The sequence below is a fragment of the Netta rufina genome (genome assembly GCF_964035555.1).
Source record: "Netta rufina genome assembly, chromosome: 5".
NCBI classification, from domain to species: domain Eukaryota; kingdom Metazoa; phylum Chordata; class Aves; order Anseriformes; family Anatidae; genus Netta; species Netta rufina.
The window spans coordinates 13,271,419-13,298,678 of record NC_140128.1 but is presented as its reverse complement, the minus strand read 5'-3'; the positions used below and the strand labels follow the sequence as shown (position 1 = coordinate 13,298,678).

General features: G+C 54.1%; 1 protein-coding gene across 1 annotated transcript; it reads right to left on the bottom strand.

Moving 5' to 3' along the window:
• Window positions 1-1,450: 1,450 nt before the first annotated feature.
• On the bottom strand, window positions 1,451-27,220 carry ALX4 (ALX homeobox 4; the record flags this gene model as incomplete). Its single annotated transcript, XM_084287720.1, has 4 exons — window positions 1,451-1,774; window positions 1,911-2,039; window positions 5,631-5,941; window positions 26,809-27,220. 4 exons carry the CDS (start codon window positions 27,218-27,220, stop codon window positions 1,451-1,453), a joined length of 1,176 nt encoding a protein of 391 aa, XP_084143846.1.
• Between the last annotated feature and the right edge of the window lie 40 nt (window positions 27,221-27,260).

The following is a 27,260-nucleotide window of genomic DNA, read 5'->3' as shown; positions in this document are numbered from 1 at the left end:
ATGTGGTGTACAACAACGCCTAGGCACTGTAGAAATATTTTTATATGGTATGCAGTTAACCTGAGCCCTGACATTTGGTTGTAGCATATTTGGAGCCCTTTCCAGGACCACTAAGTACCCCTGGACACAGAGCCACGAGATCCCCCAGTACCGAGCACAGGGAGGGAGGACAAGGGGACAAATGTCAGTATGGGAGCAAAACCCTACAGTTCCTTTGCTGATTAAGCTCAGGCTCTGAGTGCACAGCCATACGGTGTGGGTGCTGCTGTCTGGGTGACATTCAGCGAGGCAAATTATTCCTGGCACTGCGAGACCACTGGGCAGCTGGGGAACAATTTAGCCTTGCAAAGGAGACCTTGCTTAACTGGTGGGAGCACTCGGGGAGAAAACCGAGGGCGGGATAGCGGGAGGGATGGTGGCTGGGACAAACTGGGCGAGCTGCGGTGTCTCCCCACGGGCTGGTGCTGGGGCCCTGGGTGTGGGGGCAATGGGAAGGGCGGCTGTCACACGTGGCTGGCCCCGGGACTGGGTGGACAAGGATTTTGATGCCCTCACTGCCCTGTGTACTGCTGCTTGAGCTGTTCCTCAGTGGGGTCTCTGGGGACCTGATGTCGCTGCCAGAGGGCGGCGGTTCCTGACCCAGTAAAAGCCAGGGGAAAGGTTTTGCTGCCCCACCGTGCACCACAATGGCCACGACCATCACAGAGCAAACCCCGGGTGCCCGTGGGGGTGTCACCTTCTGCAGGGCCGCCGGCGGTGCCAGGCAGCTGTCACCTCCTGGGCACTTCTCCTGCTGGGTGGCCAGAGAGCCGGCAAGGACTGGTGGTGTGGTGGCACCGTGCCTGCTGGCAGGGGGCATCCCCTTCACGTGCCTCCATGGCTCCTCGCTAGCCCTTGGTGTTCTCCCAGCCCTGTTCGGCTGTGGGAAGTCGTGGCTCCCGCGAGGAGGACGGGAGCAGCCTGAGAAGTGTCTCTTTGCTGGTGCCAGAGCCCCGTCCTGTCCCCTGCCCGGGGCAGACAAGATCTGAGCCTCGCTGCTGGCAGATCAGGAGGGGAAGGGGTGTGTGTGTGGGGCGGGATGGGGCAAGCCGCTGGGGATGCCGGCGGGCTCTTGCTCTCCAGAAAGGCAGAGAAAGGAGCGGGGAGAAGAGGCGCCCAGGTTCCTGGGGAGGTGGCGGTGGCAGGGGACACCCCCAGACTGGGTGGCGGCGGGCGCGGTGCCCCCCACCTTTCCCCAGCCTGACCGCCGGGAGCTGCCCGTGTCCGTGCTGGGAACACGCCACTTACGTTCACACACACGTCCTTTATACACCTAGGGTAGCTAAAAGTGCTGCGTTCACATCCCCGAGGAGGCAAGGGCGGGCTGGAGGAGTCCCGGCGGGCGGCTCGGCTCTGTCCGGCTGTCCCCGCCGGCTCTGGCGGTGTCCCGAGGCGCTGGGCCGCAGCCCTGTCATGTCGCCCAGGAGATCGCGGCGCTGTGCTCCTTCGCCTTCATCCGCAGGGCAGCAATGCTGGAGGTCTTGCGGTCGGGCTCGCTGTTCAGCTCGTAGCCATTGAGGCCGGGGCCGATGCCGGCCGTGCCGAAGAGGCCGCCCACGTGCGTCTGGCCCACGTGGCCGCCGGCGCCGGAGACGCCGAGGAAGTCGGAGACGCCGCCGGCCGCGTGGGGATGAGCGTGGGGGGACATGCAGGAGGGCACCGGCTCGCAGGGGACGACGCAGGCGGGCACGGGGGAGGCGGCGCCGTTGTTGCCGATCCAGGAGGGGTTCTGGATCTGCGGGGAGGGGAGGAAAGGAGCGTCAGGGCCTGGGGACAGAGCGCCGCGTGTCCCCCGGGTGAGCGAAGTGTGGCTTGGAGCAGAGCAGCGATGGACAGATGGACAGAGGGAGCAGGGTAGGGCACGCACTCACCTGGGCGTAGTTCTCAGCGCGGGTGAGCAGGGGCAGCTCGTAGGCGGTGGAGAAGTGGGTCCGGACCTGCTGCATCTGGCCAAACCGCTCCCGCTTGCGCCATTTCGCTCGCCGGTTCTGGAACCACACCTGGGTGAGAGGGGGACATGGGGCTATGAGCAAGGGGACACCCGGAGCTTCCCCGGCAGGGCTGGGACTGTCCTGTGCTCCAGCCTGGGAGCACCCAGGCAAAATTTGGAGCCCAGCTTTGGACACTGGGTCCTGGCTGGTGCCACCAATGGCTCCTCCATCCCGCAGCCTGCTTTTCCCCACGTCTGGCTGCTGCCAGCAGTGCTCACGGTGCCAGCCAGTCCCAGACAAGAAGTGCAAATTCATCTGGGTGTGCTGGTGCCAGGCTGGAACTGGCAGTGCTGGGGCTTTCCCCAGGCTCAGCCCTGGCTGTGACGATGCCGTCGGCTAAGACCTTGTATTTCCCACTGAGCTCTCTATCTTGCTTTTCTTAATATTTTTTTTATTTTATTTTATTATTATTTTTTTAAAGGTGCAGCATCCCTTCTCTTCTTGGCGCTGGAAAATGACAAGTGCACTTCTACAGCGTTTCATGTGCCCTGCTTTGCACCTAATTTGCTTTGTGGGGTTTGTAGCTCTCTGCTTCGCGGTGCTGCTCAGATGCCTTCGAGGCAGCAGAAAGACCAAAACGCTGTTTCTGCTCTTATTTTTACTGGCTTGACATCAGTGTGGATTATTGCACTGTTGTCAGCAGCATTGCTCCTGATTTGCATCAGCATAAGAGAGATCAGAGCCTGGCCCAGTGTCTTCAAAGCCTCTTGAAGCCTGTGAGTCAGGGAAACACATCAATCACGCGCTGCTTTGAAGGCACTGAGCGATGCGTGCGATCACCAGGGGCTGGGTTGTGCAGGTCACGCCAGCGCATGAAAGGAGCGGTCCGGGAGCTTCTGCTTCCAGTTTTGCACGGTGACCGGGGGGCAGAGGGGGGCCCTGCGAGCCGCAGCTCAGCGTGGTGATGCCAGTGCTCAGCCAGGGCTTCACGGGCTGCTGCAGAAACGGGAGCCCCTTTTGGGATGCCCCTGTCCTCAGAGGGCAGTGGGGCAAGCCAGAAACTTGTCTGGGAAGAAATCAGCACAAGGATTAGTGCTACATGAGGCTTTCTTATGGCACAACTTCCATCCTACGAGGATTTCCAGAGGGTGCAGTGAAACCAGCAGAAGGCTCCCAGCATCATCCCACGCCGCGCATGAGAAGCGTCCGACTGGAGCAGGCCGGGTGCCCCAGGCGTCCGTCTGCTTTTCTTCTCCCTCCTCTTGGCACGGCCACTCCAGCCCAGCTGCAGGCCAGTCCCAGGGCTGGCCGGGCTCACGCTGCTTTGATCTGCAGATTCAAAGCCCGCGGTGCTGACCCGGCTCCGCGCGGGGCGGCGGAGGCCCCGCTGTGCTCAGAGGGGCGCGGAGCAGGTAGGGAGCTGCCGGGCGCCGTGCCGGGGCACACATATGCCGGGCACATGCCGCCGTCCCTGCCTGGCGAGCCGCTCACCTGCACTGCCCTGCATCCCCCCGGCCCCTGCCTTTTTGCCTTGGGTGTTCTGGTGGTGGCAGAGCAAAGTGGCCTAAGCTGGCAGGCCCAAGCATCTTCGGTGGAGGTGCTGGTGGCTGTGGCACTGAGAGGTGGTGCTTCGAGGGAAACGGTGAGCAGGGCAGTGGGTGATGCACAGACATCCACTGAGACCTAGAGATGTGTTCCTGGCTCCCTCGCTCTCAGAAGACACCTGCTTTTTTTTTTTAAAGGACATCTGAAGGAGCAACAAGTGTGCATTTTCTGTTACCTTCAGCTGAGGTGCCACCTGTGTGGGATGTGCCCATTGAGGTTGTGGCACGTGGGGCAGCCAGGCAGGGATTCTCATTTTGGGGACTGTGGGCTTTCCCCCCGCTGACGATTAGGGCGGCAGCGCAGGCGAATGGCGTGGATCTGACTCCTGCAGACAGGGCTTTGATAAGCGCCGATGTACCAAATCGGCCCTATAAAAACCTACAGAACTAAGAATGTTTCATGTCTCCATAAACAGGTGGCCATATGCTGGTGCCTACATCCATATGCATGCGCCTCCGACGTGCTGCGGGGGGCAGTGGGGCTGGGGAGGGCGTGAAACAAATTTCACAGCTCCTGCCCCCTGTCCCCCTGCCCTTGTCCCCCACTGCCCCGCTGGCAAGGTACAGGTGAGGGTGCTGAGGCCTCAGCACCCCTGGCCATCGCTGGGGACCACTCAGGGGCTGCACCATCACTTCGGTCCTTCCCCAGGATGAAAACAAGCTCCCCTCCCTCCTGGCTGCTCGCCCCCTTGCAGAGCCATCTCTCCCCATCCCTGCTTCCTCCTCCCTCCGCTGGGTCTGTCTGTCTGTCTGTCTGTCTGTCTGCCTCCAGGACCGTCCCCCTGCTGACGGCCAGGCCGTCTCCCCTCTTCCTGGAGATGGCCACCAGCCCTTTGCAAGAACAGAGCCAGAATTCATCCTTGAGCGCTGAAACTGGACACCATTTTATCAGTGGCCTGGAATGGGAAATTGGAGCCTGGGATGAGAGAATTGAATAACTTGAGCTTGTTTTCATTTCATGTTTAATTTCCTGCAGGCTTAGCTCAGTCTTTCCGCTCCTTCCACCAGCCTCCCAGGGTTTTATGGGGGAAAAGGGATCAAGATATATTACTTCTTGCTTTGCTTTGCTTTTTTTTTTCTTTTCTTTTTTTTCTTTTTTCTTTTTTTTTTTTCCAAGGCAGTGATTTCACTACAGCCAAGTTTGACATTTCCCTCTCACTTTCAAACCCCTGCCGCATCACAGGGGCACCGCTGACAAGATTTCATTAAGAGACCCAGCAATCATAAGGCCGGCTCTGAAGGGGGCTGGATGAGGGGTTGGGTTCCCTGGCTGTGAAGCCTCATGCCATGCCATGCCATGCCATGCCATGCCATGCCATCCCACCCCATCCCATCCCATCCCTCCCCTACCCAGGGCTCTGAAGCTGATGCTGGTGAGGGACAGCGCTGCCTGGACACAGAAGGACGCCCACAAGGCTTCCTCATGCCTTCCCCTTTCCTTTGCCAGCCTCAGCCATCCTTGTCTCCCTGCCCTGGCTTAACCACCACCAAGAAAAGCTGTGGCAGCCCTGGCTGGACTCGAAAAGCTCAGGCTGCCAAGCAGGAGCCCTTACTGGGTCTCTGCAGCCCAAAACATTGAAAAGGAGGAGAAAGACACAGGATAAGTGCACTATGTGGGAGCTACGTGAAAGCAATGCCCACTGCACACCTCTGCAGGTTGGTTTCAGCATCCTAGCAGCAGCATGCATAGCAGGGGTCTCTCCTGGGGGCAGAGAGGGCAGGCAGGATGCCACCACCCCATTCACACGTGGCATGGCCATGCTGTGCCCGCTGCTGGCACGCACACTGCTCCGGGCATTGCCAGCTGCTATTTCACCACTTCTGATGGACAAACCCAGAGCTGCCACTTCCCTGCCTGGGCTCTGTGCCTGATCTTGCCCATAACTCCTGAGGGAGACCAGGCTGGGCGAGGAGGACAGCCTGCTCTGGCTCAGCTCGGTCCTTACAGTAGGAGTTGGTATCCCGTGCTGTCACCCCATGCCCTTGTGATGTGTCCCCGGGAAATGCAGGGCTGCACCCAGCAGCCGAAGTAAATAGCTGACTGCATCCCCGTTACCTGCACTCGAGCCTCGGTGAGGTCTGTCCTCATGGCTAGCTGCTCCCTGGCATAGACGTCTGGGTAGTGGGTCTTCTGGAAGACCTTCTCCAGCTCCTCCAGCTGGTAGCTGGTGAAGGTGGTGCGGTTCCTCCGCTTTTTGCCCTTGTTGCTCTCCGAGTCCGCCTTGTCCATGGGGCTGGGGAGGTCCGTGCTGGCCCTGTCCTGGGGGACTTTCACCCCGGCCTCCTTCACGCTGAGGTAGCTGCTGTCCATGCCCGAAGGGTCGGCGCTCGGCTGCAAGTCGGCCTCGCCCAAGCCACTCTCTTTACCTGTTTGGGGGAGGGAGAGAGAAAGAAGGAGATGGGCGTAAATCTTATGGTCAGTTGTTTGGTTCAACCAGGAGCTTCTACAGCTCAACAGGCCTTTAAGAGAGACAGCCAGGTGGTGACAGTCAGGAGGAACAGGGAAAACAGGAGCCTTTTTTTTTTCTTTTACATTTATTTCACATTAGTCTATTTTCAAATGCTCTAAGTCCAGGATCAGCCTTTCTAAGAAACAGCCCCACCATCTAATGATAGCCCGACAGGGAACTTTCCCTTGGGAGTCTTCTGTGCTGTCATCTCCAAGGTCATTCATGCTAACCCGGACATCTTTGCCAATATCTTTGGAAATCCCCGTTTTTTCCAGCACTCATCCCCAGTTATGACATTGGGGATAAATAATTCATTATTTACATGTAGTTTTGCTGAACAGCTCTGTCACAGCTTTACAAAGGAGTGGATCTAAGAGGAGGGTTGTGTGCCCGTGCCTTCGCCCCATCCTCACTCTCACAGCTGAAAGGCTGCATCGAGGCAATTTGACAGAAAGGGGAAGGATGAAACGTGGCCGTCACTCAGGCACAAGGGCAGGGAGGCACAAAGTTAAACATGGGAGGATAAGATATGAAGGATTTGAGAAAGAAATTGCCTAGTTAGTGCAGAGGAGTCCCGGCCAGGGCTCAGACTGACACTAGAGATGAGGAGGGCGATATTTGCCACTACTACTCCACTGTGTTTTCAGAAGTACTTGTGCTTTCTAACCCTGGTCTCTCAGACTTTTGAGGAGCTCAAGCAAGCCTTATCCCGTCTATCTCAACTCTCTGCATTGGTCCCTAGGAGGTTTTGTCACAATTTATGCACCCTGGGCACTGGGACCTGGGTAAGTCACCTGCTACGGCAATGAAATTTATTATTTTACACAGCAATCGTAAGACAATCATAAGACAGCTCCAGAAAGTCTGTAGCAACTGCCTATGAGAGACAACAGAGATGGAGTAATAAAGTATTCCATTAAATTTTCCCTGTTCTCCTTTCCTTTCCTTTCCTTTCCTTTCCTTTCCTTTCCTTTCCTTTCCTTTCCTTTCCTTTCCTTTCCTTTCCTTTCCTTTCCTTTCCTTTCCTTTCCTTTCCTTTCCTTTCCTTTCCTTTCCTTTCCTTTCCTTTCCTTTCCTTTCCTTTCCTTTCCTTTCCTTTCCTTTCCTTTTCCTTTTCCTTTTCCTTTTCCTTTTCTTCTTTTTTCTTTTTTTCCTTTTCCTTTTCCTTTTCCTTTTCCTTTTCCTTTTCCTTTTCCTTTTCCTTTTCCTTTTCCCTTTCCTTTTCCTTTTTTCCTTTTCCTTTTTTTCCTTTTTCTTTCCCTTTCCCTTTCCCTTTCCCATTCCCTTTTCTTTTCCCTTTTCCTATCCAGCCTCCTACCACACCATGAGCTCTGTGTGTAGAAAATCACAGGAGGAAAATCATCTCAAAAAAAAGGGGGGAAAAAAACAACACAGGTCCACGGAAGGCCCCTGGGAGATCCTGCCCAAATCCCAGCCAGACTCAGCAGGCAGCAGGGCAGCACCTCGTCCTTGAGGTGGTCATGGCAGAGCTGCAAACCACCTTCCACATGTACCTGTGTGCACAGCAAAGCTCTGGGCCTGCTCTGCTCTGCACTGGGATGAAGGAGGAGGCCACGAGCATGGATGGTGGCACAGGGCGGGGATGGTGTGCATCCACCCTCGGCTGAGCGTCCCGAGGAGTAAGGCTCATTCCCCAGGAACGGGATCCCTGACCTCCAAACAGTCATGCTAAACGCTGAAGTGAAACAAATTGCATACATCTGCATATGGATATGCCCAGACTTCCTGTAACTGGAGATGGCCTCAAAGTTTCAATGCAAAGTTTGGGGTGTCTGTTTCCAATCAAACCTGGAGAGACCTTGAGTTACATATTGTGAAGAGCTCCATGACAAGGAGGTAATGTGAGCATCGTTACACCCTTACGAGCCCGACCGGGCTGCTTGGTGCCTCCTTCGCTGCTGACGGCCGCTTCCTTCTCCCTCGTGGTGGTGGAAGGAGGACATTTGCTGGCTGCTCACCTCTGCCGTCTGCCAGACCTCTGGCACTGCTGAGCCCTTCCCAAGTCACCCCACAGCAGGTGCCAATGGGCAGGGACAGCTTGGGGCAGCTGGGCACGTGGGTCCCCAGCATGGGGCTGCTCTGCCACGGCTCCTTTTTGGATCCTTGCAAGAGGGGAAATGCCTTTCTGGTGCCACCACATCTGTGCTGGGAACCACAGGGAGGACAGCTGAGAAACCCAGACCATGCTGATCACTTGGGTGCTGTGGTGGACAGGTGCCCGCCGAGGTGGCTGGGCAGCACCCCACTGTCCTGCAGGGACTGGGCTTTCAACCACATCATCACCACATTCAGACTCAGCGTGTATCTAAAGGGTGCTGTCTTGGGAGGGTGAGGATGTAAACCCTTCTCTGTGTACGGCCCTATCCGTGAAATTTAATTTAGAGTGAATTCAGCTTGGCGCATCCACATGGCAGGGGAGAGTGGGACGTTTCGAGTACACAAAGCAGCATCAGGCTCAGCTTGGCACAACATCTTTGCACAACACATGCCGTGACTCCTGCAAGCCGAGGCCGATCCCGTGCCGGCAGCCCCGTGCTCTGCGAGGATGCACGAGAGCTGCGTGGCCAGCATGAGACCCACAGGCACAGGGCTGCTTCCCGCTGTGCTGCCTTGGCAGCCTCTTTTTCCATGCCTAAATACCAACACTGAAGCTTTCCCTAGGTATGGCTTGGACAGCGTTCACCGCAGTTCTTACCAAGGAGGACTTGCACCACCCGTCCCGCCAGCACACCTCCAGGACCTGGCCAGCCGCAGTAACCCTACCCAGCCCTTGGATCGTGCTTGAACACATGCTGAAGCTATTATGCTTTTCCCCCGAGTTGTCTGTTGCAGCCTTCTGCCTCCTGTCTGTCATTGCAGTCTAGAAGGCAGCACAGGGCCATCATTTGAAAAAATAAAAAAATTAAAAAAAAAAAATCCACATTTTGGGTTACATAGGATAAAAAGGAGCGGCTGGATTTTAGACATAAGGAGGAATTAATCTTTAGGTTTATTCCCACTCAGGGACTGAGCACTCTTGTGGTCTGCAGATAGAAAGAAGAGTTAAAGATGGAGAGAAGACCCAGGACTTTGCGGCTGACTCTGGCATTGCTGATTTTATTAGCAATGATCAGATAATTAATCAAACCTTCTCGCTTGGGCCCAGGCGTAACAGTGAGCAACATTCATCTCTTCAATGCAAGAGGTATAAGGCTATGTAAGAAACCATTGTTCTGGCAGCTGCAGCCAGCCTTGCTGCTCAGTGGAAACTGCTTGGAGCATCTCCATTTCCCCTCTGGATGAGGATGAACACAGATCCTTGTGACCAGCCTGCCCGCAGTTCCCTTGAGCTTGCCCGAAACAGAGGTGATCCCTGTATGCGAGTCCATTTATCCCCGCCGAGGAGCTCATTTGGTTGATCCTGCAGAACCTGACGGGAGGCTGGAACGTACTCTGGCAGCTCTTCTGCTGGTGGCACGGCACGCACTGGCTCCCCTTGTGTCAAGGAGACCACTGGGTGAACGCAGACGTGTGCATGGCCACCATCCATCTCCGCTGACCCGACCAAAGCTGCTGGAGCTGCTGCTCTGCTGCCTCCTGAGGCTCCACAGCCTGCATGCATCATGACATGCTGCTGGAGGATAAAACCCGCAGATCCAAAAGCTGTGAAATGCCTGGCGACCTCGAGGACATAGTGACAGAGACAGCAAATTGCCACAGAAAAGCCGACTTGTAGAAGGAAGGGTGGGAGAGAAGGCCACTTCTTACTGCGATGCTCCTGACTGCAGAGCAGGAGCAACGCTAAAGCAGAAAGGCTTCTAACCCACTTCCTATTCCTGAAAGGCAGTTTTGGGACAGTGTCGAAAGCGCCACACAGCTCAGATGGGTCTGCATCCTCCTGGTGGCCACGCAGCCAACATGTGACTTCAGCCCCAGGCTCTGTCTGCACCCTGCATGCCTCAGGGATGCTTCCCGGGGAGACAAAACTGCCTCAGCCCTGGCTGTGCTTGGGTCCCCTTGGCTGGCTGCCTGCCTGATGCTGTGTAAATCACTGCGAGGACTTGGGGACAGACAGCCTGATAAACATCAGCCCTAACGCTGCTGAGGAGTTTACATCACGCCAGTCCTTGGGAATGCTTGTGTGTGTGTTATTTGTTTGTGGAAGTTGCTGTTCCTTTCGCTTTTATTTTTTTTTTTTTAATTTCCCCCTACAAACATCTGCTTTTGAGGGCGTGCATTGCTTTATTCTCTGATTAGCTGAATTCACACAGCCTGTGGCTACTTGGGGAGAGCTCAGCATCAACTACAAATGCACTGTATGCTGCTCACTCCCCTTTCATGCTATTTAAAGGACACTAACAAAACTGGCTTTTATATAAACAAATCAGTTCTGCAGGCTCTGAATGGAAGCTGTGGCGAGAGCAAAAAGGCACAGCTTATACCTCAAATCCTTCTTCATGTGGCACGTTCATCTGAACACCAGGAAAGAGCTGACCAGCAAATTCTGAAGGCACAAAAAAGCCTCTGCCATAACTGCAGCTCACCTCCTGGCTGCCAGAAAGCAGCACAGAAAAAGAGCAAGAACAGAAAAATGCCCAGCCATTGCCTCCACAGGGAGCAAATGAAGCTGCTTGGTTGGGTGCCACAGCTCCTCACCACCGAAGGTGAGCAGAGATTACTGTTTATGCCAAGTATTGTGGAGCTGGAGGTCTCGCCTCTCCCTGATGGACCCGTGAATTTCATAGTGACCTGGCTCTCTCCTCTCTGACACCTGACAGTCCTCAGCAGCTGCAGTGGTAACGCAGTGCTCTGGGGATGTGCTCTGCCACGCACACAGGACGTTTTTTCAGGTGGCAGCAGCGGGAGGTGACAGTCACCCCCGTGTGGCTCAGTGGAAGCCAGACCCCAGTAGGTCCCACAGAGGTAGCTCCACGCTTTGGATGCTGATGGTCTTCATTGTGCAGGGCCACGTGCAAAGTCCTGCTTGAAGGTCTCACAGCCAAAGTGGGTCAGCTATTGCATTTTGAAGCGTATTTTTAGATTTTTTAAAACTTTTATTGCCCACTGTGGGCAATAAATGTCTGGGAAATAATTGTGCTACATCCTACTTGCCTCTCCAACCAAAACAAAAGCCACCTAGCCTGCATCTCGGGTCTGGCTACGGCATGGTTTAAGGTGATTCACCCCATCAGGTGTGCCTGCACCTGCCTGGACAGCTCTCACGTCATCACCCACTCCATCAGTCTGTGCCTTTGTGTCCTTCTGTCTGTCTGCTTTGTGAAAGTGACCCTGCAGCGGTGGCAGCCACGCACTGCTGAAGCTCAGCTGCCTCCCAGAGGTGGCCTCCAGTTGCCTGTTTGGTGCTGCTGTGACCGACACCACGTGGCAGAGCCCAGGGGCAGGAGATGAGCTCCTCTCCGTCACGAGCTGAGCAAGATCTGAGCTGTGTCTGCACCAGGGAGTCCCAGTTCAGGACAGACTCCAGCAGCTTGCAGGCACCCTCTGGAGAGGCTGCTTTTCCTTGTGTTCCCCATTTGTGCATCTGAGCACCCCGCTGGGGATGAGCTGAGGCCCCTGAGCCTGGGCAAGATGCTGGGGCAGGACAGCCCTGGCTCCCCCTGAGCATGGTGTGTCACTGGGGGACTCGGGTGCTGACGCTTTCACTTGGAAATTGGGAAGCAGGAGTGATGGGAAAGCTGAAATCAAAACAGAAAACACCCAAAGCTGGCTGAACCTCACCAAACCGCAGAAAGGGTTGAGCTTAAACGTTGGGCCAAAGTGTGAGCCAGGCTCTTTAGCAAAACAGTTCTGCCGTTCTTCAGCTTTATACAGCTGATTAGTAAAGAAAGGCACAGACGAGGGAAGAAAAACATTCAGCCTTTACCAAGTGTGCCTGTTCTTGGAAGCACGGCTAGGACTTATTTCCATTCTGATTGCACATCGCAAAACTCGGGGCCAGCCAGGTCTGGGAACTGCTAATGTTGCTGCGAGCACCAGGCTTTTGTAAGCAGTCCAGGAAGAAATTAGGATTCTGGCTACCAAACCCACCGGTTCAGAGTCAGCGGGGCTGGGAGGCGGGCGGGCATCTGCTCGGCTGGCAGAGAGGAACAGGGCAGCAAAATCACAACCTGAAGTGAAAAGCAGCGTGTAACCAGAACGGGAACGTGCTGACCAAGGACGAAGACAAAATAACAGCAAGGCTGGCAGCAGCAGGCTGGTCGCCTCCAGAGCTCTCCTCACCTGCTGCCAAACACCTCCTGGCTGGGGGCTCAGGGGATGGGGACGGTGCTGCAGGCACCCCCTGCAGGCTGGGGGGTGGCCCCGGTCATAAAGGAAATAAAGGAAAACCCATCGATGTCTGACCTGCCTGGAAACTCCAATTGCTCCTTACACAGTCTAAACAAATATTTGGTTAAATTACTCTGAAAGTCACGGTCTTTTTATATGCATCCCAAAAGAGTGTCATAAAACATCTACAAAAAGGACTCCATTAACCTCTGCTGCCCGGCGCTAGAGGAACATATTTCAGCTCCGGTTGAAGTGAAGTTTAATAAACCCTTGGCCTCTGCAGGATCCCTCCAGCCGCTCCTCCCCTGCCCCAGCCTGGCGCCGGGCTCTCCGTGCCATATTGGCATTCACCACTGAGAGCTTGTGCCACGGCCGAGGCACATCGGCGATGCTCCAGCAGTGCAGTTTGGGGTTTTGGGGTAGAGGAGAGAAGGGGAAGGATGGTTGAAACTCCCCCGTTTCTCCTCTGCTTCCTTCACAGTTCAAGTGCAATGCCTTCTCATCCATATATATGTATACATATGTGTGTGCAGCTCTGTAATCTCTTTGCAATGAAGCTTTGCCAGCTGATCAAGGAGTAGAAACAACACTGCATGACTTGGCCAATGGCTCCCAGGAGACCCTTGTGCAAAAGCCCAAGCACTTGGCTCGCAAAGGAAAGGGATGAAAATGATTTACAGAAGCAGCGAGGCAAAGGTTTATTGATAATGAGGCACTCAGAGGAAATGGGATGAATGTGCCTGAGATTCCTTTGGTAAATGAATAATGAAATAGTATTTGCAGCCGGCAACTGACATTTTTCATTTTCAGTTGAGAATAGCAAGACGCAGGGCAAATGACAGTTATTAAGGAAAAAAATCCATTAGGTAATGCTGAACAAGGAAAGCCTCAACAAAAGTGAGCTCTCACTTGTGAAAGGGGAGCCGCCAATTGCTCAGAGGGTAAACTGCTCATGTCAAGGCATTCAGAACACTGCGTGCCCCAGGCCCCGGGAGGGGGGATTTCATTTCACTTGAGGACTACTTCACGTCTTTAATTGTCACCAGGAAAAAAAAAAATAATAAAAAGAGGTTTGCATGAGCCAAGAGAATTGTTGGGCAGGGGACAGCTTTTGTCTGGGGCTGGTAAAAGCAAGCAAATCAGAGCAGAAGCTCTGCTCCACCCAGTGAACAGCTCTGTGCTTTCTCCTCATCGTCCAGCCTGTGGAGGCAACTCTTACTGCACGGCACCCACACCCTGCCCAGCAATGCCACAGAGTCACAGAAAAGCCGAATTTGCTGTGCATTTAGGTGTGAAAATCAAAGCTGCCACTACTGAGCAAGTGAGAGCAACGGCTCCTTCAAGCTTGTTCTTGGACTGTTTTTCAGAGGAAAGGCAGGAAGCACATTTCCTACCCAAAACCCAGCTCCACAACAAGTTTGACACTCGCTACACAGCACTGAGCACCAGAACTTTTGAAAAAAGACATTGTCAGATTTTTCTGACAGAGGAAAAACAAAAATGTGCTTGGTTTTAGCTACGTTTTTGGAAACAGCTTAATTGGTTCAGATGAACTTAAAAACAAAAACACACAACAAAATAACAACAACTGTTCTACTACTATTATAAAAACAGCCACAGGCAAACAACAGCTATGGGAGTTTTTTAGCCCAAATTGTGAAGTTTTGATTAAGTTAGAAGCAACTGGAGGCAGGATTTTGGTAGGAAGTGTCAGACAGTAGACACAAACAAGAGGGACTCTGGTAACACACTTCTGAATGGAGAACAAAAAGTCATGAATCTCAAAAACAGTGAAACTCCTGGAGCACCGCTAATTCTCAGCAGAAGCGGGTGATTACGTGAAAGACGATGACCATGAAAAATCAGCCTAAATTAAAAACGGTACTCACATCAGTGGTGCTCGTGCCCACTTCTGTGTTTGTTTCCAGTTAACATTCCAGGGTAGGATCATACTGACATGAGTGACTGCAAATGTCAAGTAAACATTAGCAAATATTTACAGAAATTGTTTTTAGGAAGTCGTGAAAAGGAGAACTTGCCCCAGAAACCTATTTCTGCCAGGGATGCTCGCACAGTCAGGGGCAGGAAGGACTCCATGTGTCCACCATGTACCTACCTTCAGCTCAGCAGGGCAGATCACCTTTTGGCTTCCTGACCCTTGTACACATCGACATGCACGTGCAAAGAGCTGACCAAAGATGACTCACAAGCACCATCCTGAGCACAGCCCTACATACTGGGTGGACTGGGATTCCCTCAGTTTCCAGCAGGACCAACTGGCCTCTGCTTCCCAGAGCATCCTCGGCTCTCTGGCTGGGCGAGGAGCTGATGTCTGCAAGGAGAGCTGCTGGGGTTGCAGGGGGTTGCTTTCTCCTTCCCTCCCCTCTCAAACCCAGCTTCCCACACAACGTCTCCTTGGCTATCTGACCGGACTTTTTCATCATAATTTTGCAGCATTCATAAGCAACAAGCACGCCTGTACAGGAACGTGTGATTGCTGCAGCTACTGATTTTGTTCATAAGCCTTGCATACACACAGTCAGACACAAATAGGGGTTCTCCAAACTACAAAATTCCTGCAGTGACTACACTTATGAGGCTGCAGATTGCAACAAACCAGGGCTTTTTAGAGCCAAGGCTTTAGTGGAAATAGTGGAAACCCTCTGTCTCAAAGAAGGGGTCAGCGAGCCCCTTCGCTGGGCCTGCCAGCACCCGGGGGCTTGTCTGGGTCTGGGGACACGTGAGCGGAGGTAGCTCACATCCTCTCTTTTCCAAAGTGAAGATGCAGCTTTCTGAATCGGCTCACGTCAAACCCCACAGGCACTTCTAACAGCAGATGAAGCTGCGTCTTATACACAGGGATCACACAAGTGCTGTGCAGTACAATTCGCTCAGACTGCAGGACATACCGAAATAAATAACCCTCCCCTGTAATAACTCCCATGTAAAATAACTAACAGCTGAGAGAGATAACGTGCATGAGGGTAATTTGTCAGGAACATGATTTGAGCTAAACTGTAAAGAAAACCTCAGTGCTCCATCATTTCTCATCAGCAAAGGGGCTAGGATATTCGGGTACTATGGTAGGAAGCTCTACAGATGATCACCAGCTGGGGACATTGGGAATCCAGCATCTTTTCTACTTATTTAATGGCCCTTGCCCCCGGGAGACTGCTGTGCCAGCAGAGCAGCGGCTGGAGCAGGGCTGATGCCCAGGGAAGGGGTGGCCTGGCACAGATGCGCAGGGATGAAGAGCATCAGAGAGATCAGTTTAACTGTTTACATACTTGTGCCACATTTTCCTGCTGGGCCATTTTCATAGGGCCAATTTCAGATGCCGTGAGATGCTGTTGTGGGCCTTTAGCTGCAGCTAAAGCAGTGCAGCTTCCTCTGGAGCCCCTGAGAGGGAGATCTCAGCAAAGCTTTTGGTCTTAGTGAAATCTGTGAGCTGAACAGGGCCATTCCCTGTTTTCCCCAAGCAGGGAAATTATTTCTGTCAGACTCAACACTCATGGTTGTGTTCTCACTGTCGGGGCCCCTCTGGTCCCTCATCCTGGGCTGGGAGCCCACTCGCCTCTCACGCACTGGCGCGTGTGCATGGTCACTGCGACGCACCGTGCCTTATCTGCCTCGGGCTCCTCATCCCTCCATCTCCACAGGATGTGGGATCAGCCAGGTTTCCACATGTGAGCCTACCTCAGAGAGCATGCATTTTGCCTCAGGCCACACTCGCAGTTGTTTTTCTCAAGAAAAGTCTGACCCACTCCACATGGAGACTCTTGCAGCGTCCCAATAGACCCAACTGGTGCGTAACAAATGGCCCGAGTTCAGGAACTGCTCCCGGGAGCCTGCTGTGGCTCCTGCCTGATGCCTGAAGAGAAGAGCTGGAGTCAGACTGTGCTTTCCCCTTGTACTTTTCTAAAAGTCGCTAAAATAAACAGAAGAGACCAAGGGCTGGATTAGCCCCGGTCCTTTTGTCATTCTCCTGTAAGGTATCTGGGGGATCCACTCCCAGGTTTCTGGTGCTGTGCAAGATGCACTGAGGTACCTAAACCTTTAGGAGCAGCACCAGGAGACCAGATGGTACAAAAAGGGACATCTACACCAGCACGAGACACTTGCAGATGGCCCAGTACCTCTCCCAGCACCATCCAAGCTTTCCCTGCTCTTCCAGCTGGAGAAAGCTGGGCAGCTCCTATTGCATTTATTAGCATCTGACAAACCTGCCGAAATACTTTGGCCTCAAAGCCTTTGCCATGCTGCATGTTCCTTGTGTCTAGGCCCCCAAATATGGTGAAAAATTCATGCCTTAGAAGCTCAGTTGCTATCATAGCCTCTTGGTTCCTTTTTGGGTAAGATTCAGGTCATTTTCTAAAGAAATCCATAGCTACCAGCAAATATTGTCTGGCACGGTCCATCTCAGGCAAAGGCCCAACAACATCAGCAGCAATGAATGGCAGTGAGGTCCCCAGGAGACAGTGCTCAGTAGGGTTTCTCCCCATCTTTGGGGACCCACTTTTGAAATGTAGCCCACACAAGAAATGCATCACATTTCCTGTAGTAATTCTCCACCCTCTGTCTGCATTTTCCTCAAAACCAGTTCTCTCTTGCCCTGACTAAGAAAGAACGCAACCTCAAGATGCTCAATGGTTTTGACATCATAGCAAAACCTCAGAAACTCATATTTTTTTAGTATTTCTGGTATAATGGACTCCTATGAATACTCATCACCCATTGTTTTATTTCCCCATTTCCTATACAATATTTCGCCTTTAAATTCCAGCTTTCCCACCATGACCAGAGAGCTTTTCCCCTGCTACTCTGAAGGGAATCTACACTCCGAAGCAGACGTTTGCCAAATGACTCGTCTTTCCATCATGCTCTGTGTTGAGACCAGGAGCCTTTCTGAGGTATGCTGTTAGCTACTTGAACCCTGCTCTTGTACATGTGCATCTACTGGCTGAGGCAGAACCATTTTCATTTCTGCAGACTGTGAAAGAAAGGAGAAAATAAGCACAAAGAAAGGAGAAAGGAAGGAGAAAATAAGGATGGGAGAAAGGAAGGAGAAAATAAGGATGCTGCACGTTTGCATGCAATGCCAGGACCACGAGCTTACCTCCACACTAAACAGCTGGGTGGAAGTATCTAGGGACTGAATCGCTACAGGATCACACATATACATCACTAGCAAGTTTTGCAGCATCGAGTCAGCCTGTGGTCAAGTTCCCTTTGGTTTCGTGTCAGCACCGTGCCTGTTCCCAGCTGTGTACAGCAGAAACTGCCTCAGCTCTGAGGCCACTCAGCCACCCTCCTCCAGCAGCTTTCCCCTCTCACAAGAAGCACTTTGCAAGCCCACAGATAAGACCCTGACAGTAGGGTTGGTGCCATGAGGGCTGTGAATGCCAGGAGACCAGCCGGCTGCTCTCTTTCCTCACTCTTGGGACTTCCCCAGAGAGGTTCACCGCGTGCAGGGATGTTCTCAGCTGTCACAGAGGGACAGACACGCAGCTCCTGCTCTGTTCAACTCTCGAGTGTACACTGGCATTGGGAGACCCATGTGATCGTTTGCTATGGACTTGTCCTAACATGAAAGCCATTTTCACCTCCAGATATCCATGGTGGAAACCAAAATGAACCTAGTACAGCACATCCCAGATATTATCTATTAATGGCAAGGCACAAGCATCCTTTGATTAACATAATTTCCCATATTACACAGCACAGCCTTTCTTCTAACCAGGACAAGAAATGAGGTCCAGGAGCTGGCTGCAAGCTCAAAGAGACAGCTCAGGGACCTGCCTGAGGGAAGCACTACAAACATTGCCCAAACCTTCTTCTTTCACATGAGCCACATCTGTAAGGGTTGAAAGGCCCTGGTGCTCACTGACCAGGCACCAGCCTCAGCAATCTGCACACAAAGCCTTGCTGAGATCACTCCTGATCCCAGAGGCTCAGTCTCCTGCTGGCATTTCTCCTCCATGAGGCCATTTTCCCCAGTCGCTGCCTCCCCTCTCACCCTGCTCTGGTTTGGGTTCCCCTGTTGTCTACGGCTAGTTTCAATTAATTACTGCATAACCTCAACGAGCACCTGTGATGCCTGTACATTGCACGGACATGCAGTGACCTCTCTCTTGCTACAGCACCATGGATCCCTCCCTCTGAAGTGACCACTGCCAAATGGAGACAAGTGGGACGTTCAACCAAGAGCACCACTTTTTGCCAGCAAGGTCAAGGAAACGAGGATTTTCCCCAGAATCAGCCACACAAGCACCCTTCCCAAAAGCAAGTTATTTAAAGGCTACAGAGAGGAGAGGATTGCTCTGAACACCAACTTAATATCTCCCCCTGGGCACCACAAAGCCTTGCTGCAGCCTTAACACCAGCATCACCCTGCTTACCACGTGCAGCTCCAAACAGCCCTGCTTCCTGAGCTGAGTATGGGCCTTTCAGCAGGTCTGTACGAGGCTCTGTCCTGACTAGCTGTGTATTTATGGCAAGCCTCTCTGTGGACATCTCCCCTCCCCACCAGAGCCACTCTTAGCCCAGCCGCAGTACTCGCGTTTGATGTTGTAGCCAATCCCCCGTTGCTCTCTGCCCTGCAAAATCTCCTTTTTCTAACAGCTTGAAGTGGTATGAGCTGGGTGAAAATACTCTTCTCTCTAGCACAGGACTCTGTAAGACTTAAAGCATCCAGCTTCCCTCTCTTCCAGTAGCAGCTTTCTGACTCCCGCTGAAGGGCTGAAACGCAGTATTTAAGTTTCTGGCCTCCTCTTACTCCGCAATCTGCCTAAACGTCTAGCAATTGGTCCATCGGCTATTTATCTTGGAAGTCCTCACTGGCATCTGGAGACGTGAGGAACACCAAATGTCTGCAGGTCCTCTGCCAATTTAGGTGGGTCTCTTCTTCCTCTTGCCTCCTAGCATTTGGCTGTGTCCTGTCTAGCTCAGACTGATATCTGGCTCCAATCTGCTTACGAAGGTTGAGACCAAATCTTGATAAGCCAGGTTATGTCTATAACAGAGTGCTTCTCAGCTCTCAGGTATGGGTCCTTGCCACAGCTGTGCTCCTGACTGCTCCAGGCTGAGGTCTGGGCATGCACCATCCCAGGGGAGGCTGGAGGAGAACCACGCGGTGCTCCAAAAGGTCTCGTGGCATCCTGACCCAGACACCAGCACCACAGTCCAGGCCACGACACATCTCCCTGCCCCAGGGTTCGGCCTCAGCCTCTCCTCGCGGATAAGAGCCGCAGAGCTGGGCTCCACCTGGCTCCTCTTCCCTGTGGGAATGGACGTGTGCTGGCCTCCCTGGGGGTCCTTTCTCAAGTGTCATTGCTGGGGCTGGAAAAAAACGATGCTTGCCTGTGTTATGGAGCACACGTGCTGCAAACAGACAGTCCTATGTGTGACCAAGTCTTGTGTGACTGCCCCGACAGCCTTGGACCAACTCCACACCCAGCAGGCTGGTACCCTGGTGATCCTTTGGTTTGCTTTTTGAGATGGTTTTCTATTCTTTCAGAAACCCTTGTTGTGGCTCAGGCATCCTACTAAGTTTCAGGCTGAACAACACCTTCCTGTTTCCCCTGATTTGTGACAACATCTTCTGTCCTGAGGTTCCCAGCACGTCAAGACCCCTCAGACCCCTCTGGGCACCATCCTTGCAGAGAGCCATTTCCAGGTTGCTTTTGACCACTTCTGAGGAAAGTCCCCGCATTGCCCTTCACTTACTGAAGCGTACAACTTTGTTTGATTTTCATTTTTGGGTGAATTCCTTTCACTTTCTAGTGCTTCTGAGGAGCTTAGCTGTCTGTAAGCACCGTTGTTATCTGATCCTTCTTGCACCAGGAGAATATGCAGCTCCCTGCTTCCCTCTTTGGAAACTGAACCCTACCCTTGACACCAGCATGAATGCTCCTGACCAAAGCAGACAGTATCTGAGGCCCCGAGGAGGCAGTTTCCACTGCAGGGAGGAACTGGTGAGGTACTTCTTTAACGCAGTGGTGTTTGCACACAAAGCCCTATCTATCTCCCTGAACACAACAGCAATCGACAGCAAGTCATTTCTAGACTTGATATTACAAGTTTCTTTGATTTTCCCCAGGCAGATGCCTGCCCAAATTGTTTGTTCTGTCTCTTCCCCAGGTTCCTCATTTCCCATTGAATAGCTCCTCTGACTGGCCTTGACTTGCTATTGACTTCCCCTATTTGTTTTTGCAGCGGTTTTGGTTACGATTCCTCTGCCCCACATGCACACATATATCTCACCACCAAACCCGTGTGGAAGATTTGCACTGAGTTTGGTTGTGCCTACTTAGCTCAGGGCCTGTGCAGCCCTGCCAGTGGCTCATGCCTCACGTGGTGCCTCCAGTTGCTTCGTCTCTCTCTCCCTCCCTCAGCCACATCCCTGCTTTTCAGACTTTACAGAAAAAGGCAGTTGCTATCTTTAAACAAGCACTAAGGTTTCATGCTACCTCAGCATACAGTGTGCTTATCAGTGACTGAAACAGCTTACCTTTCAGGCTGCATCACCTGCTGGAGAACTCACTTGCCTCACAGCTGATGAATAATAAAGAATATGCTTAGGAATAGTACTGATTCAACCAGCCCCTTCCAGCAAGCAGATGAACTGCAACAGGGTAAAGCCTCAAATCACATCTTCTCAAAACAAACAAACAAACAAACAAGCACATAAATAACTATCAGATTCTACAGACATTTAACTGCTGAGTGAGGTGATGCATAGCTCGTGACATATCAGCTTGTCATGGTTAAATCCTGCTGGGACCTGAGGACTGCAGCTACAACATGTTGAATCATAGCTATTCCTGGTGGAGAGATGAAGAATGCGATGCTGGCGGATTCGTATCATCCATAAAATCGGTCACAGACCACCTTCCATAACAGTGCTAAGCCTGCCACTGCTCATCACTCCTCCGAGCTTTCTCAGGTCCTGCTCCCCCTGCCTCCTGTCTTCTGTCTCTGCTCCTTTCTCCCTCCACCCTCCTCTACTCCCCACTGAGACTTCTCTCTTCGATAGAAAAATGTCCCTAGAAGTATTGTGCTGATTCAAATTGTGTCTACTTATGTGACAGTCAAAATATGAGGATTGTGTGTGAACACGAATAAAAACACAGCCGAGCAGAATCAGCAGCGTGTATAATAACATTGATTCAGCCGAACTTACACAGAAAATAAAGTGGAGGTCATTTATTTAATGTATGTAAGTAGCCTTCCTCCTTTACTTAAGAACTCTCATTTACAAGTTGGGGCAGCTGAGAGACATGTAACTGTTGGAAATTACTCTAATGCTTTATTCATGGGAAACGTTCCCATCCGTCTCTTAGTAAACGATTCTCACATCACAGGGGTCCTGTATTAGCTGGGTTACGCTTGCGCTTCTCCTAATCCAGAACTATTTATTTTTTCTTTTTGAAAACATATCTATATTAATATTATTACCAATTATTATTATATATGAATACATAGGACCTCTGCTTTCCAAACTGATTAATGGTTAGGATATGATTTATTTTTTTTTTTCCATATGTGTAGGAGGAATACCTTAGAAACACATGACTTTCAGGGCAGCAATTTCTCAGCCTTTTCTGAAAAGCAGTGACGAGACCAACCCGTCTCTTGTTTTGACCAGCACGGGTTGCCCAAGGTGATGGAGCTGCTTTTGAAAGGTGAGCCCATTAACGTGGGCTGGCAGGTTAAGCCTGTGTTCTGTACCGAGAGATGTGAGCATACGAGGACACACCGATTTCTACAGCTTCTTGCCCCCAACGAGGGCCTGGCCATATGGAAACGGTGCCTCAGCCCTCTCCAAACCCGAGCTGGGGCCCTCTGCTCAGGGACCTTTCCCCCCGACCCCACCAGCGGCTGCTGGGGGCCTCCTGCTGCAGCAGGCCCGGGGACGATCGCACTGGTGCCGCTGCGTGGCGACAGCTTGCCCTTGCACAAGCCGCTGGCGGGCTCCGGGTCTCAGTTTTTCCAGCTGCGAAATGGGACGAAAAACCTCTTGCTGCCACGGGGCGCATCGCGCCTCGCAGCCGAGAATTGCTACAGCTACCCCAACGCCCTGAACAGGCTCCAGGGCGAAAAGCGGCTAAAGAGCAGGGACCGGTGCCACCGAAGGGACAGGGACAGGGCTGGAGATGTCCTTCAGCGGCAGACCTTGGCTCCGAGCCTCCCAGACACCACCTCCCTCTTACAAGGGAAACTCATCATGGCTTTGAATGCAGGGCTTGGAAAGGGAATAAATCTTCAAGATCTGAGGGATTGAAGTCTGCACATTAGCTCCCCTTAAACCCTGAGTGCATTTAACATGGGAGGTTGGAAACCACAGCCAAAGAAATCTCTTTTGATTCACAACTTGTTTTGAGCAGTCACCCATAAAGCAGCCAGTGAATCACTCCCGCCGGTTAGTCATGCAACCACACTGGATGTACACTCAAAGGGAGCACAAAATAAACAGCCTGCAGCTCCAGATAACACACACACAGCTCATTTGCGCTATCTGGCATCAGCATATATTGTTAATAGCACTCCTACATCAAACCCTTAGGAAAAGACGCACTCAGTAAGCATCTCCAAATCTCTCTCCCCATCGGTATTTTCCCCGTCTGCTTCGCGCCGCGTTGCTTTCAAAACAATTCGGACTAGTAAAAGTTTAAGACTTTTTTTTTTTTTTTTTTTTTCTTCCCTGTCTCTCTCTCTCTGCACCCTTCTCGTTGCTGGTAACGTCCTGCCGGAGCCGCAGCGTGCGATGCAAGGCTCCGGCGGAGTTAATCCCAGTCGGCAGCGGGCAAGTGGCAAATAAACAGCTCTAGTGCGAAAAGAGATCGTCGGCGAGGAGCGAGCGGCGCAAGCACAGGGGGAGGGAGGCTCCCGGTCCTTTGACACATGAGTGTTATAAACAGCTCGGGTCGGGAATCCTATAAAAGTCTCCAGCCAGCTCTACCGGCCGAGCCAAGGGAAGGGCAAGGCATCTTTGGGAAGAGCCGCGAGCGAGTCCTCCTGCGCAGGCAGGGCAGCGAGCGGGAGCCCTACCTTGGCGTCCTGCTGCCGAGGAAATCCCGCAGCTCTCCGCGGAGGAGATCCCGCACCTCCGAGCGCCGGGGCGAACAGAGCCCGAGCCAAACTCCTGGCGAGAGCTCCCTCCCCTCCCTGGGAGGGTGCCGGCGCCCTTGAATGGCAGATCTGGTGGCCCTATTGAGGGAAGGAGCGGCCGACTGCGGGCGCGGCGTCAGCGGTGCGGAGCACGGGCGGCCGAGGCGGCCCCGCTCCCCTCCAGCTCGCCCCCAGCCCTCGCCCCTTAACCCCGGGGGGGTCTGGTCTGGTCTGGTCTGGTCTGGTCCCGTGCCGTGCCCCCTTCCCCGGAGGCTCGCCTTTATACCTGCCCGCTGCTCCCCGCGGGGATGGGGGCAGCACCTCCCCACCCCTTCCCCGGCCCCCCCCGGGCCGAGGGCACCCGCTCTCTCCCCTCCCGCCTCCCTTCGTCGGCGGGGAAGGAGCCCGGCAGGGAGCCGTGAGCCCACGGCAGAGCTGCGGGATCCCCCCGCCCCAAAATCCCTCCGAGCCTCCCCGTCCCCCCCACACCGGGGCGGGTGGATGCCCAGGGGGGTCCGCAGCGCTGCCGGAGTCTGGGGCGGGGGCTCGGCATCGGCCCTGCCTGGGACCGAGCGCCCCCGGAGCAGGACGAGCTCCGAAAACCCCAAAGGGCTCCGAAAACCGGCGGGGGCCCTGCGAGCCCCAGCCCCGGCAGCCAGCGGTGTCCCCCGGGAGGCGGGGGGGCCGCCAGCAGGCTCGTCCTGCCGCGCCTGCCGTTTACATTACGTTAGGAGGAGGAGGAGGAAGAGAAATGCGTTAAAAGTGTCATTAAAAAAATAAAAATGATAAAAAAAAAGAAAGAAAGAAAAAAAAAATCCAGCAGCGAACCTCCGATTCCTACGGCCGTCGCTTTCCGCGCTTCTGCTAACAGCGCGCTCCAGCCTGCGCTTTTGGTTTGCTCTCTAAATAAAAGACACGGTCGTTATTTGCATAACACGGCGCTCCGAGAATTTCCTCCGCAAGAAAAAGCCCCTTTTTCCTTTCTCCTGCCTCCCTCGAGCAAACATCCCCAGCGCATTCGCGGTCTTCCCCAAGCTTTCCTCCTCTCCTAAGCCAGGATATATAACCTGCTCCGAGCGGGGTTATTTAAGATTTCGGCTTTAATTGCGGGACGAGCCGTGGCCCGCTGGTTACAGGCAGGATGAGGGGAGCCGAGCTGGCAGCGGGACCCCTCCCGAGCCCCCCGGGGGGCTGCGGGGAGCCAGCCCCCGAGCTGGGGCCGCCGCAGCCGGGCCGGGAGCGCCTCGGCGAGTGCCGCTGGTTTTTGGCCGGGTAATTACGAGCGCAGCTCTCCCCTGCCTGTATTTCCCCGTACAGTGCAACGGAAGGGGTCTAGGAATAGAAGCCGGCAGCAATAGATGGCAGGCATGGGCTTTTTATAACTCGCAACGACTTGTTTATTAAAGAGTTAAAATTAAAAACCCAAAACCCCTCCGGCCGGCTGCGGAGACGCGCACGGGCAAAGCGCCCCCAGCAAAAAAGGGGCGCAGCACAGCAAGGAAGCGGGCTGCTGGGGTACAGCCCGGCGGGAGAGGCTTCGCCGTGCTCGCCCTCGTGTGCTTCTCTTTAATTTATTATTATTTTTTTTTGGTGTGTGCGATTGAAATCGCAGGGCAAAACCGGGCACAGCATCCCACCGCGAGCTGGGGGGAGCCGGGGCAGCCACCGGCCTCCCGAGAGAGATCGCCCCTCGTTTGCCCCGGTGGAAGGGGATCGGGTCTGAAGGGATCGGGGCTGAAGGGATCGGGGCTGAAGGGATCGGGGCTGCCGCTGCCCCCGCCTCAGCGCCGCCCGGCCCCGGCTGCGAGGAGGCGGAGAGGCGCCTGCGGGTGTCCCCGCCGCAGTCACCCTGCGAAAGCCCAATGTGGCTGTTATTAGCGAGACTCGCTCTTTAATCGTTAGCCCTTATTATTATTATTGCTATTAATTATCCTCGCGGATCCATGTGGCTCTTATTACAGCCCCAGCGGTCCCTAGCCACATCACACGGGGCTCGCAAACGTGCTGGGGCTCCGGGCCGGGCCATCGGCTGCCGATGCGGGGCTCCCACTCGAGGTCCAGCCCGGAGCCCCCCTTGAAAATAACCCGGGGGGGACCCCCGGCGGCGTTACGGCCGCTGAGAGATTCGGGTGGCTCTACCCGGGGCTGTACCGTGTCGTCTCGGGCTAAGCCGGTGCCCTGGGTTTTTTAACCTACGAAGACAAGAGAGCCGGTTAGCAGAGCGGGGACGGCACCGGGGCCTCCCCCCGCATCGCCCCGCAGCCCCCGGAGGCTCCGCGGGTGCGGGGGGGCTTCGGCTGCGCGCAGGGGCAGCGATGGAGGGATGGGGATGGGGAGCTGGGGAGGGGGAAAGGCTCCTCTGCCTGCTTCCGAGTCTAAAAGGGGGAAAGGGAATGTGCGGGGGAGAAAGAGAAAGTAAAGAGGGCACTACAAGGAGTGCGGGGATACCCCAAAAGACGGCGAGAGACGGGGATGTGAGCGGTGAGACGGCCGGGCCTCTCCCGGCGGCTCCTGGCCCTTGTCCCTTGTCCCTGTCCCTGCCCGGGGTCACGGCGGCCCCGGCAGCGCACTGAGCTCGGGCCGGAGCAGCCCTGATTTCCCCGCATCGTGGGGGAAAGGAAGAGACGTTGTTTCCACTTTCCCTTCCAAAAAAAAAAAAAAAAAAAAAAAAAGTATATATAATTGTTTTATCTTCCTGTTCTTTTTTTTTCTTTTTTTAATTTTTTTAATTTTTGCCTTTTTCCCCGAATCGCCCAGGTTTAGCAGCAGCCTCCCCCCGCGCCCTGCCTTTTATAACCGCACGCCGGGGAAGGCGAGGAGGAGAAGCGGGCCCGGCCGGGCACACGGCAGCGTCTTTAATTACCGCTAATGACCCGCCGAGAGGATGCGAGCGGGTTATCTGCAGCGGCCCGGCAGAAATCAATTAGGGGAGTGGCAATTAGGGGAGAAAGTGAGAGGCAGGAAAGCGGAGAGCCGGGGGGACACTCCCCAGCACGGCTCCCGCTGGCACCGCGTCCCCGGAGCGAGCGTTTTGCGCGGAGCTGCGGCCCGTCCCGCTCGTCCTTTCCCTTTCCGTCTCTCTCCCCGCTCGCTGCGGGTGCCCCCAAACCGGGGACAATCCCCGGGGCTGGGGATGCATCGGCTGTGCTCGGAAACGACGCTAAAATCACGGCGAAGCGGGACTAGGGGGGGATCCACCGCTTCCCCCGGGACCTGCGGGCTCCGGAGCACGGCGCAGCCCCTGGAGCCGGGAGGGGGGACCCTGGAGGAGGGAATTTTGGGGGGGGCTCGTTGTGCCGGGCAGCCGTCCCCGGGACCCTTTGCAGCACCGGGAGCCTCTCTCCGGGCTGGTCCCGCTGCTTGCCCCGCCGCACGCCCGCCACTCACCGTAGCAGGGGACCTGCAGAGCTCCGTTGTGGCCGCTGCTCTCCTGCAGCTTGAGGTTGCTCTCCGGGGGGGTCTTGCAGGGGCCTCGCTGCATGTAGAGGTGCTGCTGCTGCTGCTGCTGCTGCTGCTGCTGCGGAGGGTATTTGTTAAAGGAGGCCGGAGCCCCGGCGGAGCTGGGAGCCTGCACGCTGCCATCCAGGGACTGACATTCCTGCTGGCTGTAGCGGCTCCGGCACTTAGCGCTGCTGTCACCAAAGCCTTGTCCTTTGCTGGCCAGGAAAGTAGGGCTGAACTTGTCACTTGCTTGAAATGCCCTAAAAGGCGAGGAGCCTTCTGTGCCCTGGGAGGCTGCGTTGTAGTAGGAATCCATGGCAGCCGGATCACAATAAGAAACACAAGTATCAGCATTCATTCCTAAAATTAAAAGGCCCGAGTGTCCTTAATGCGCTTGG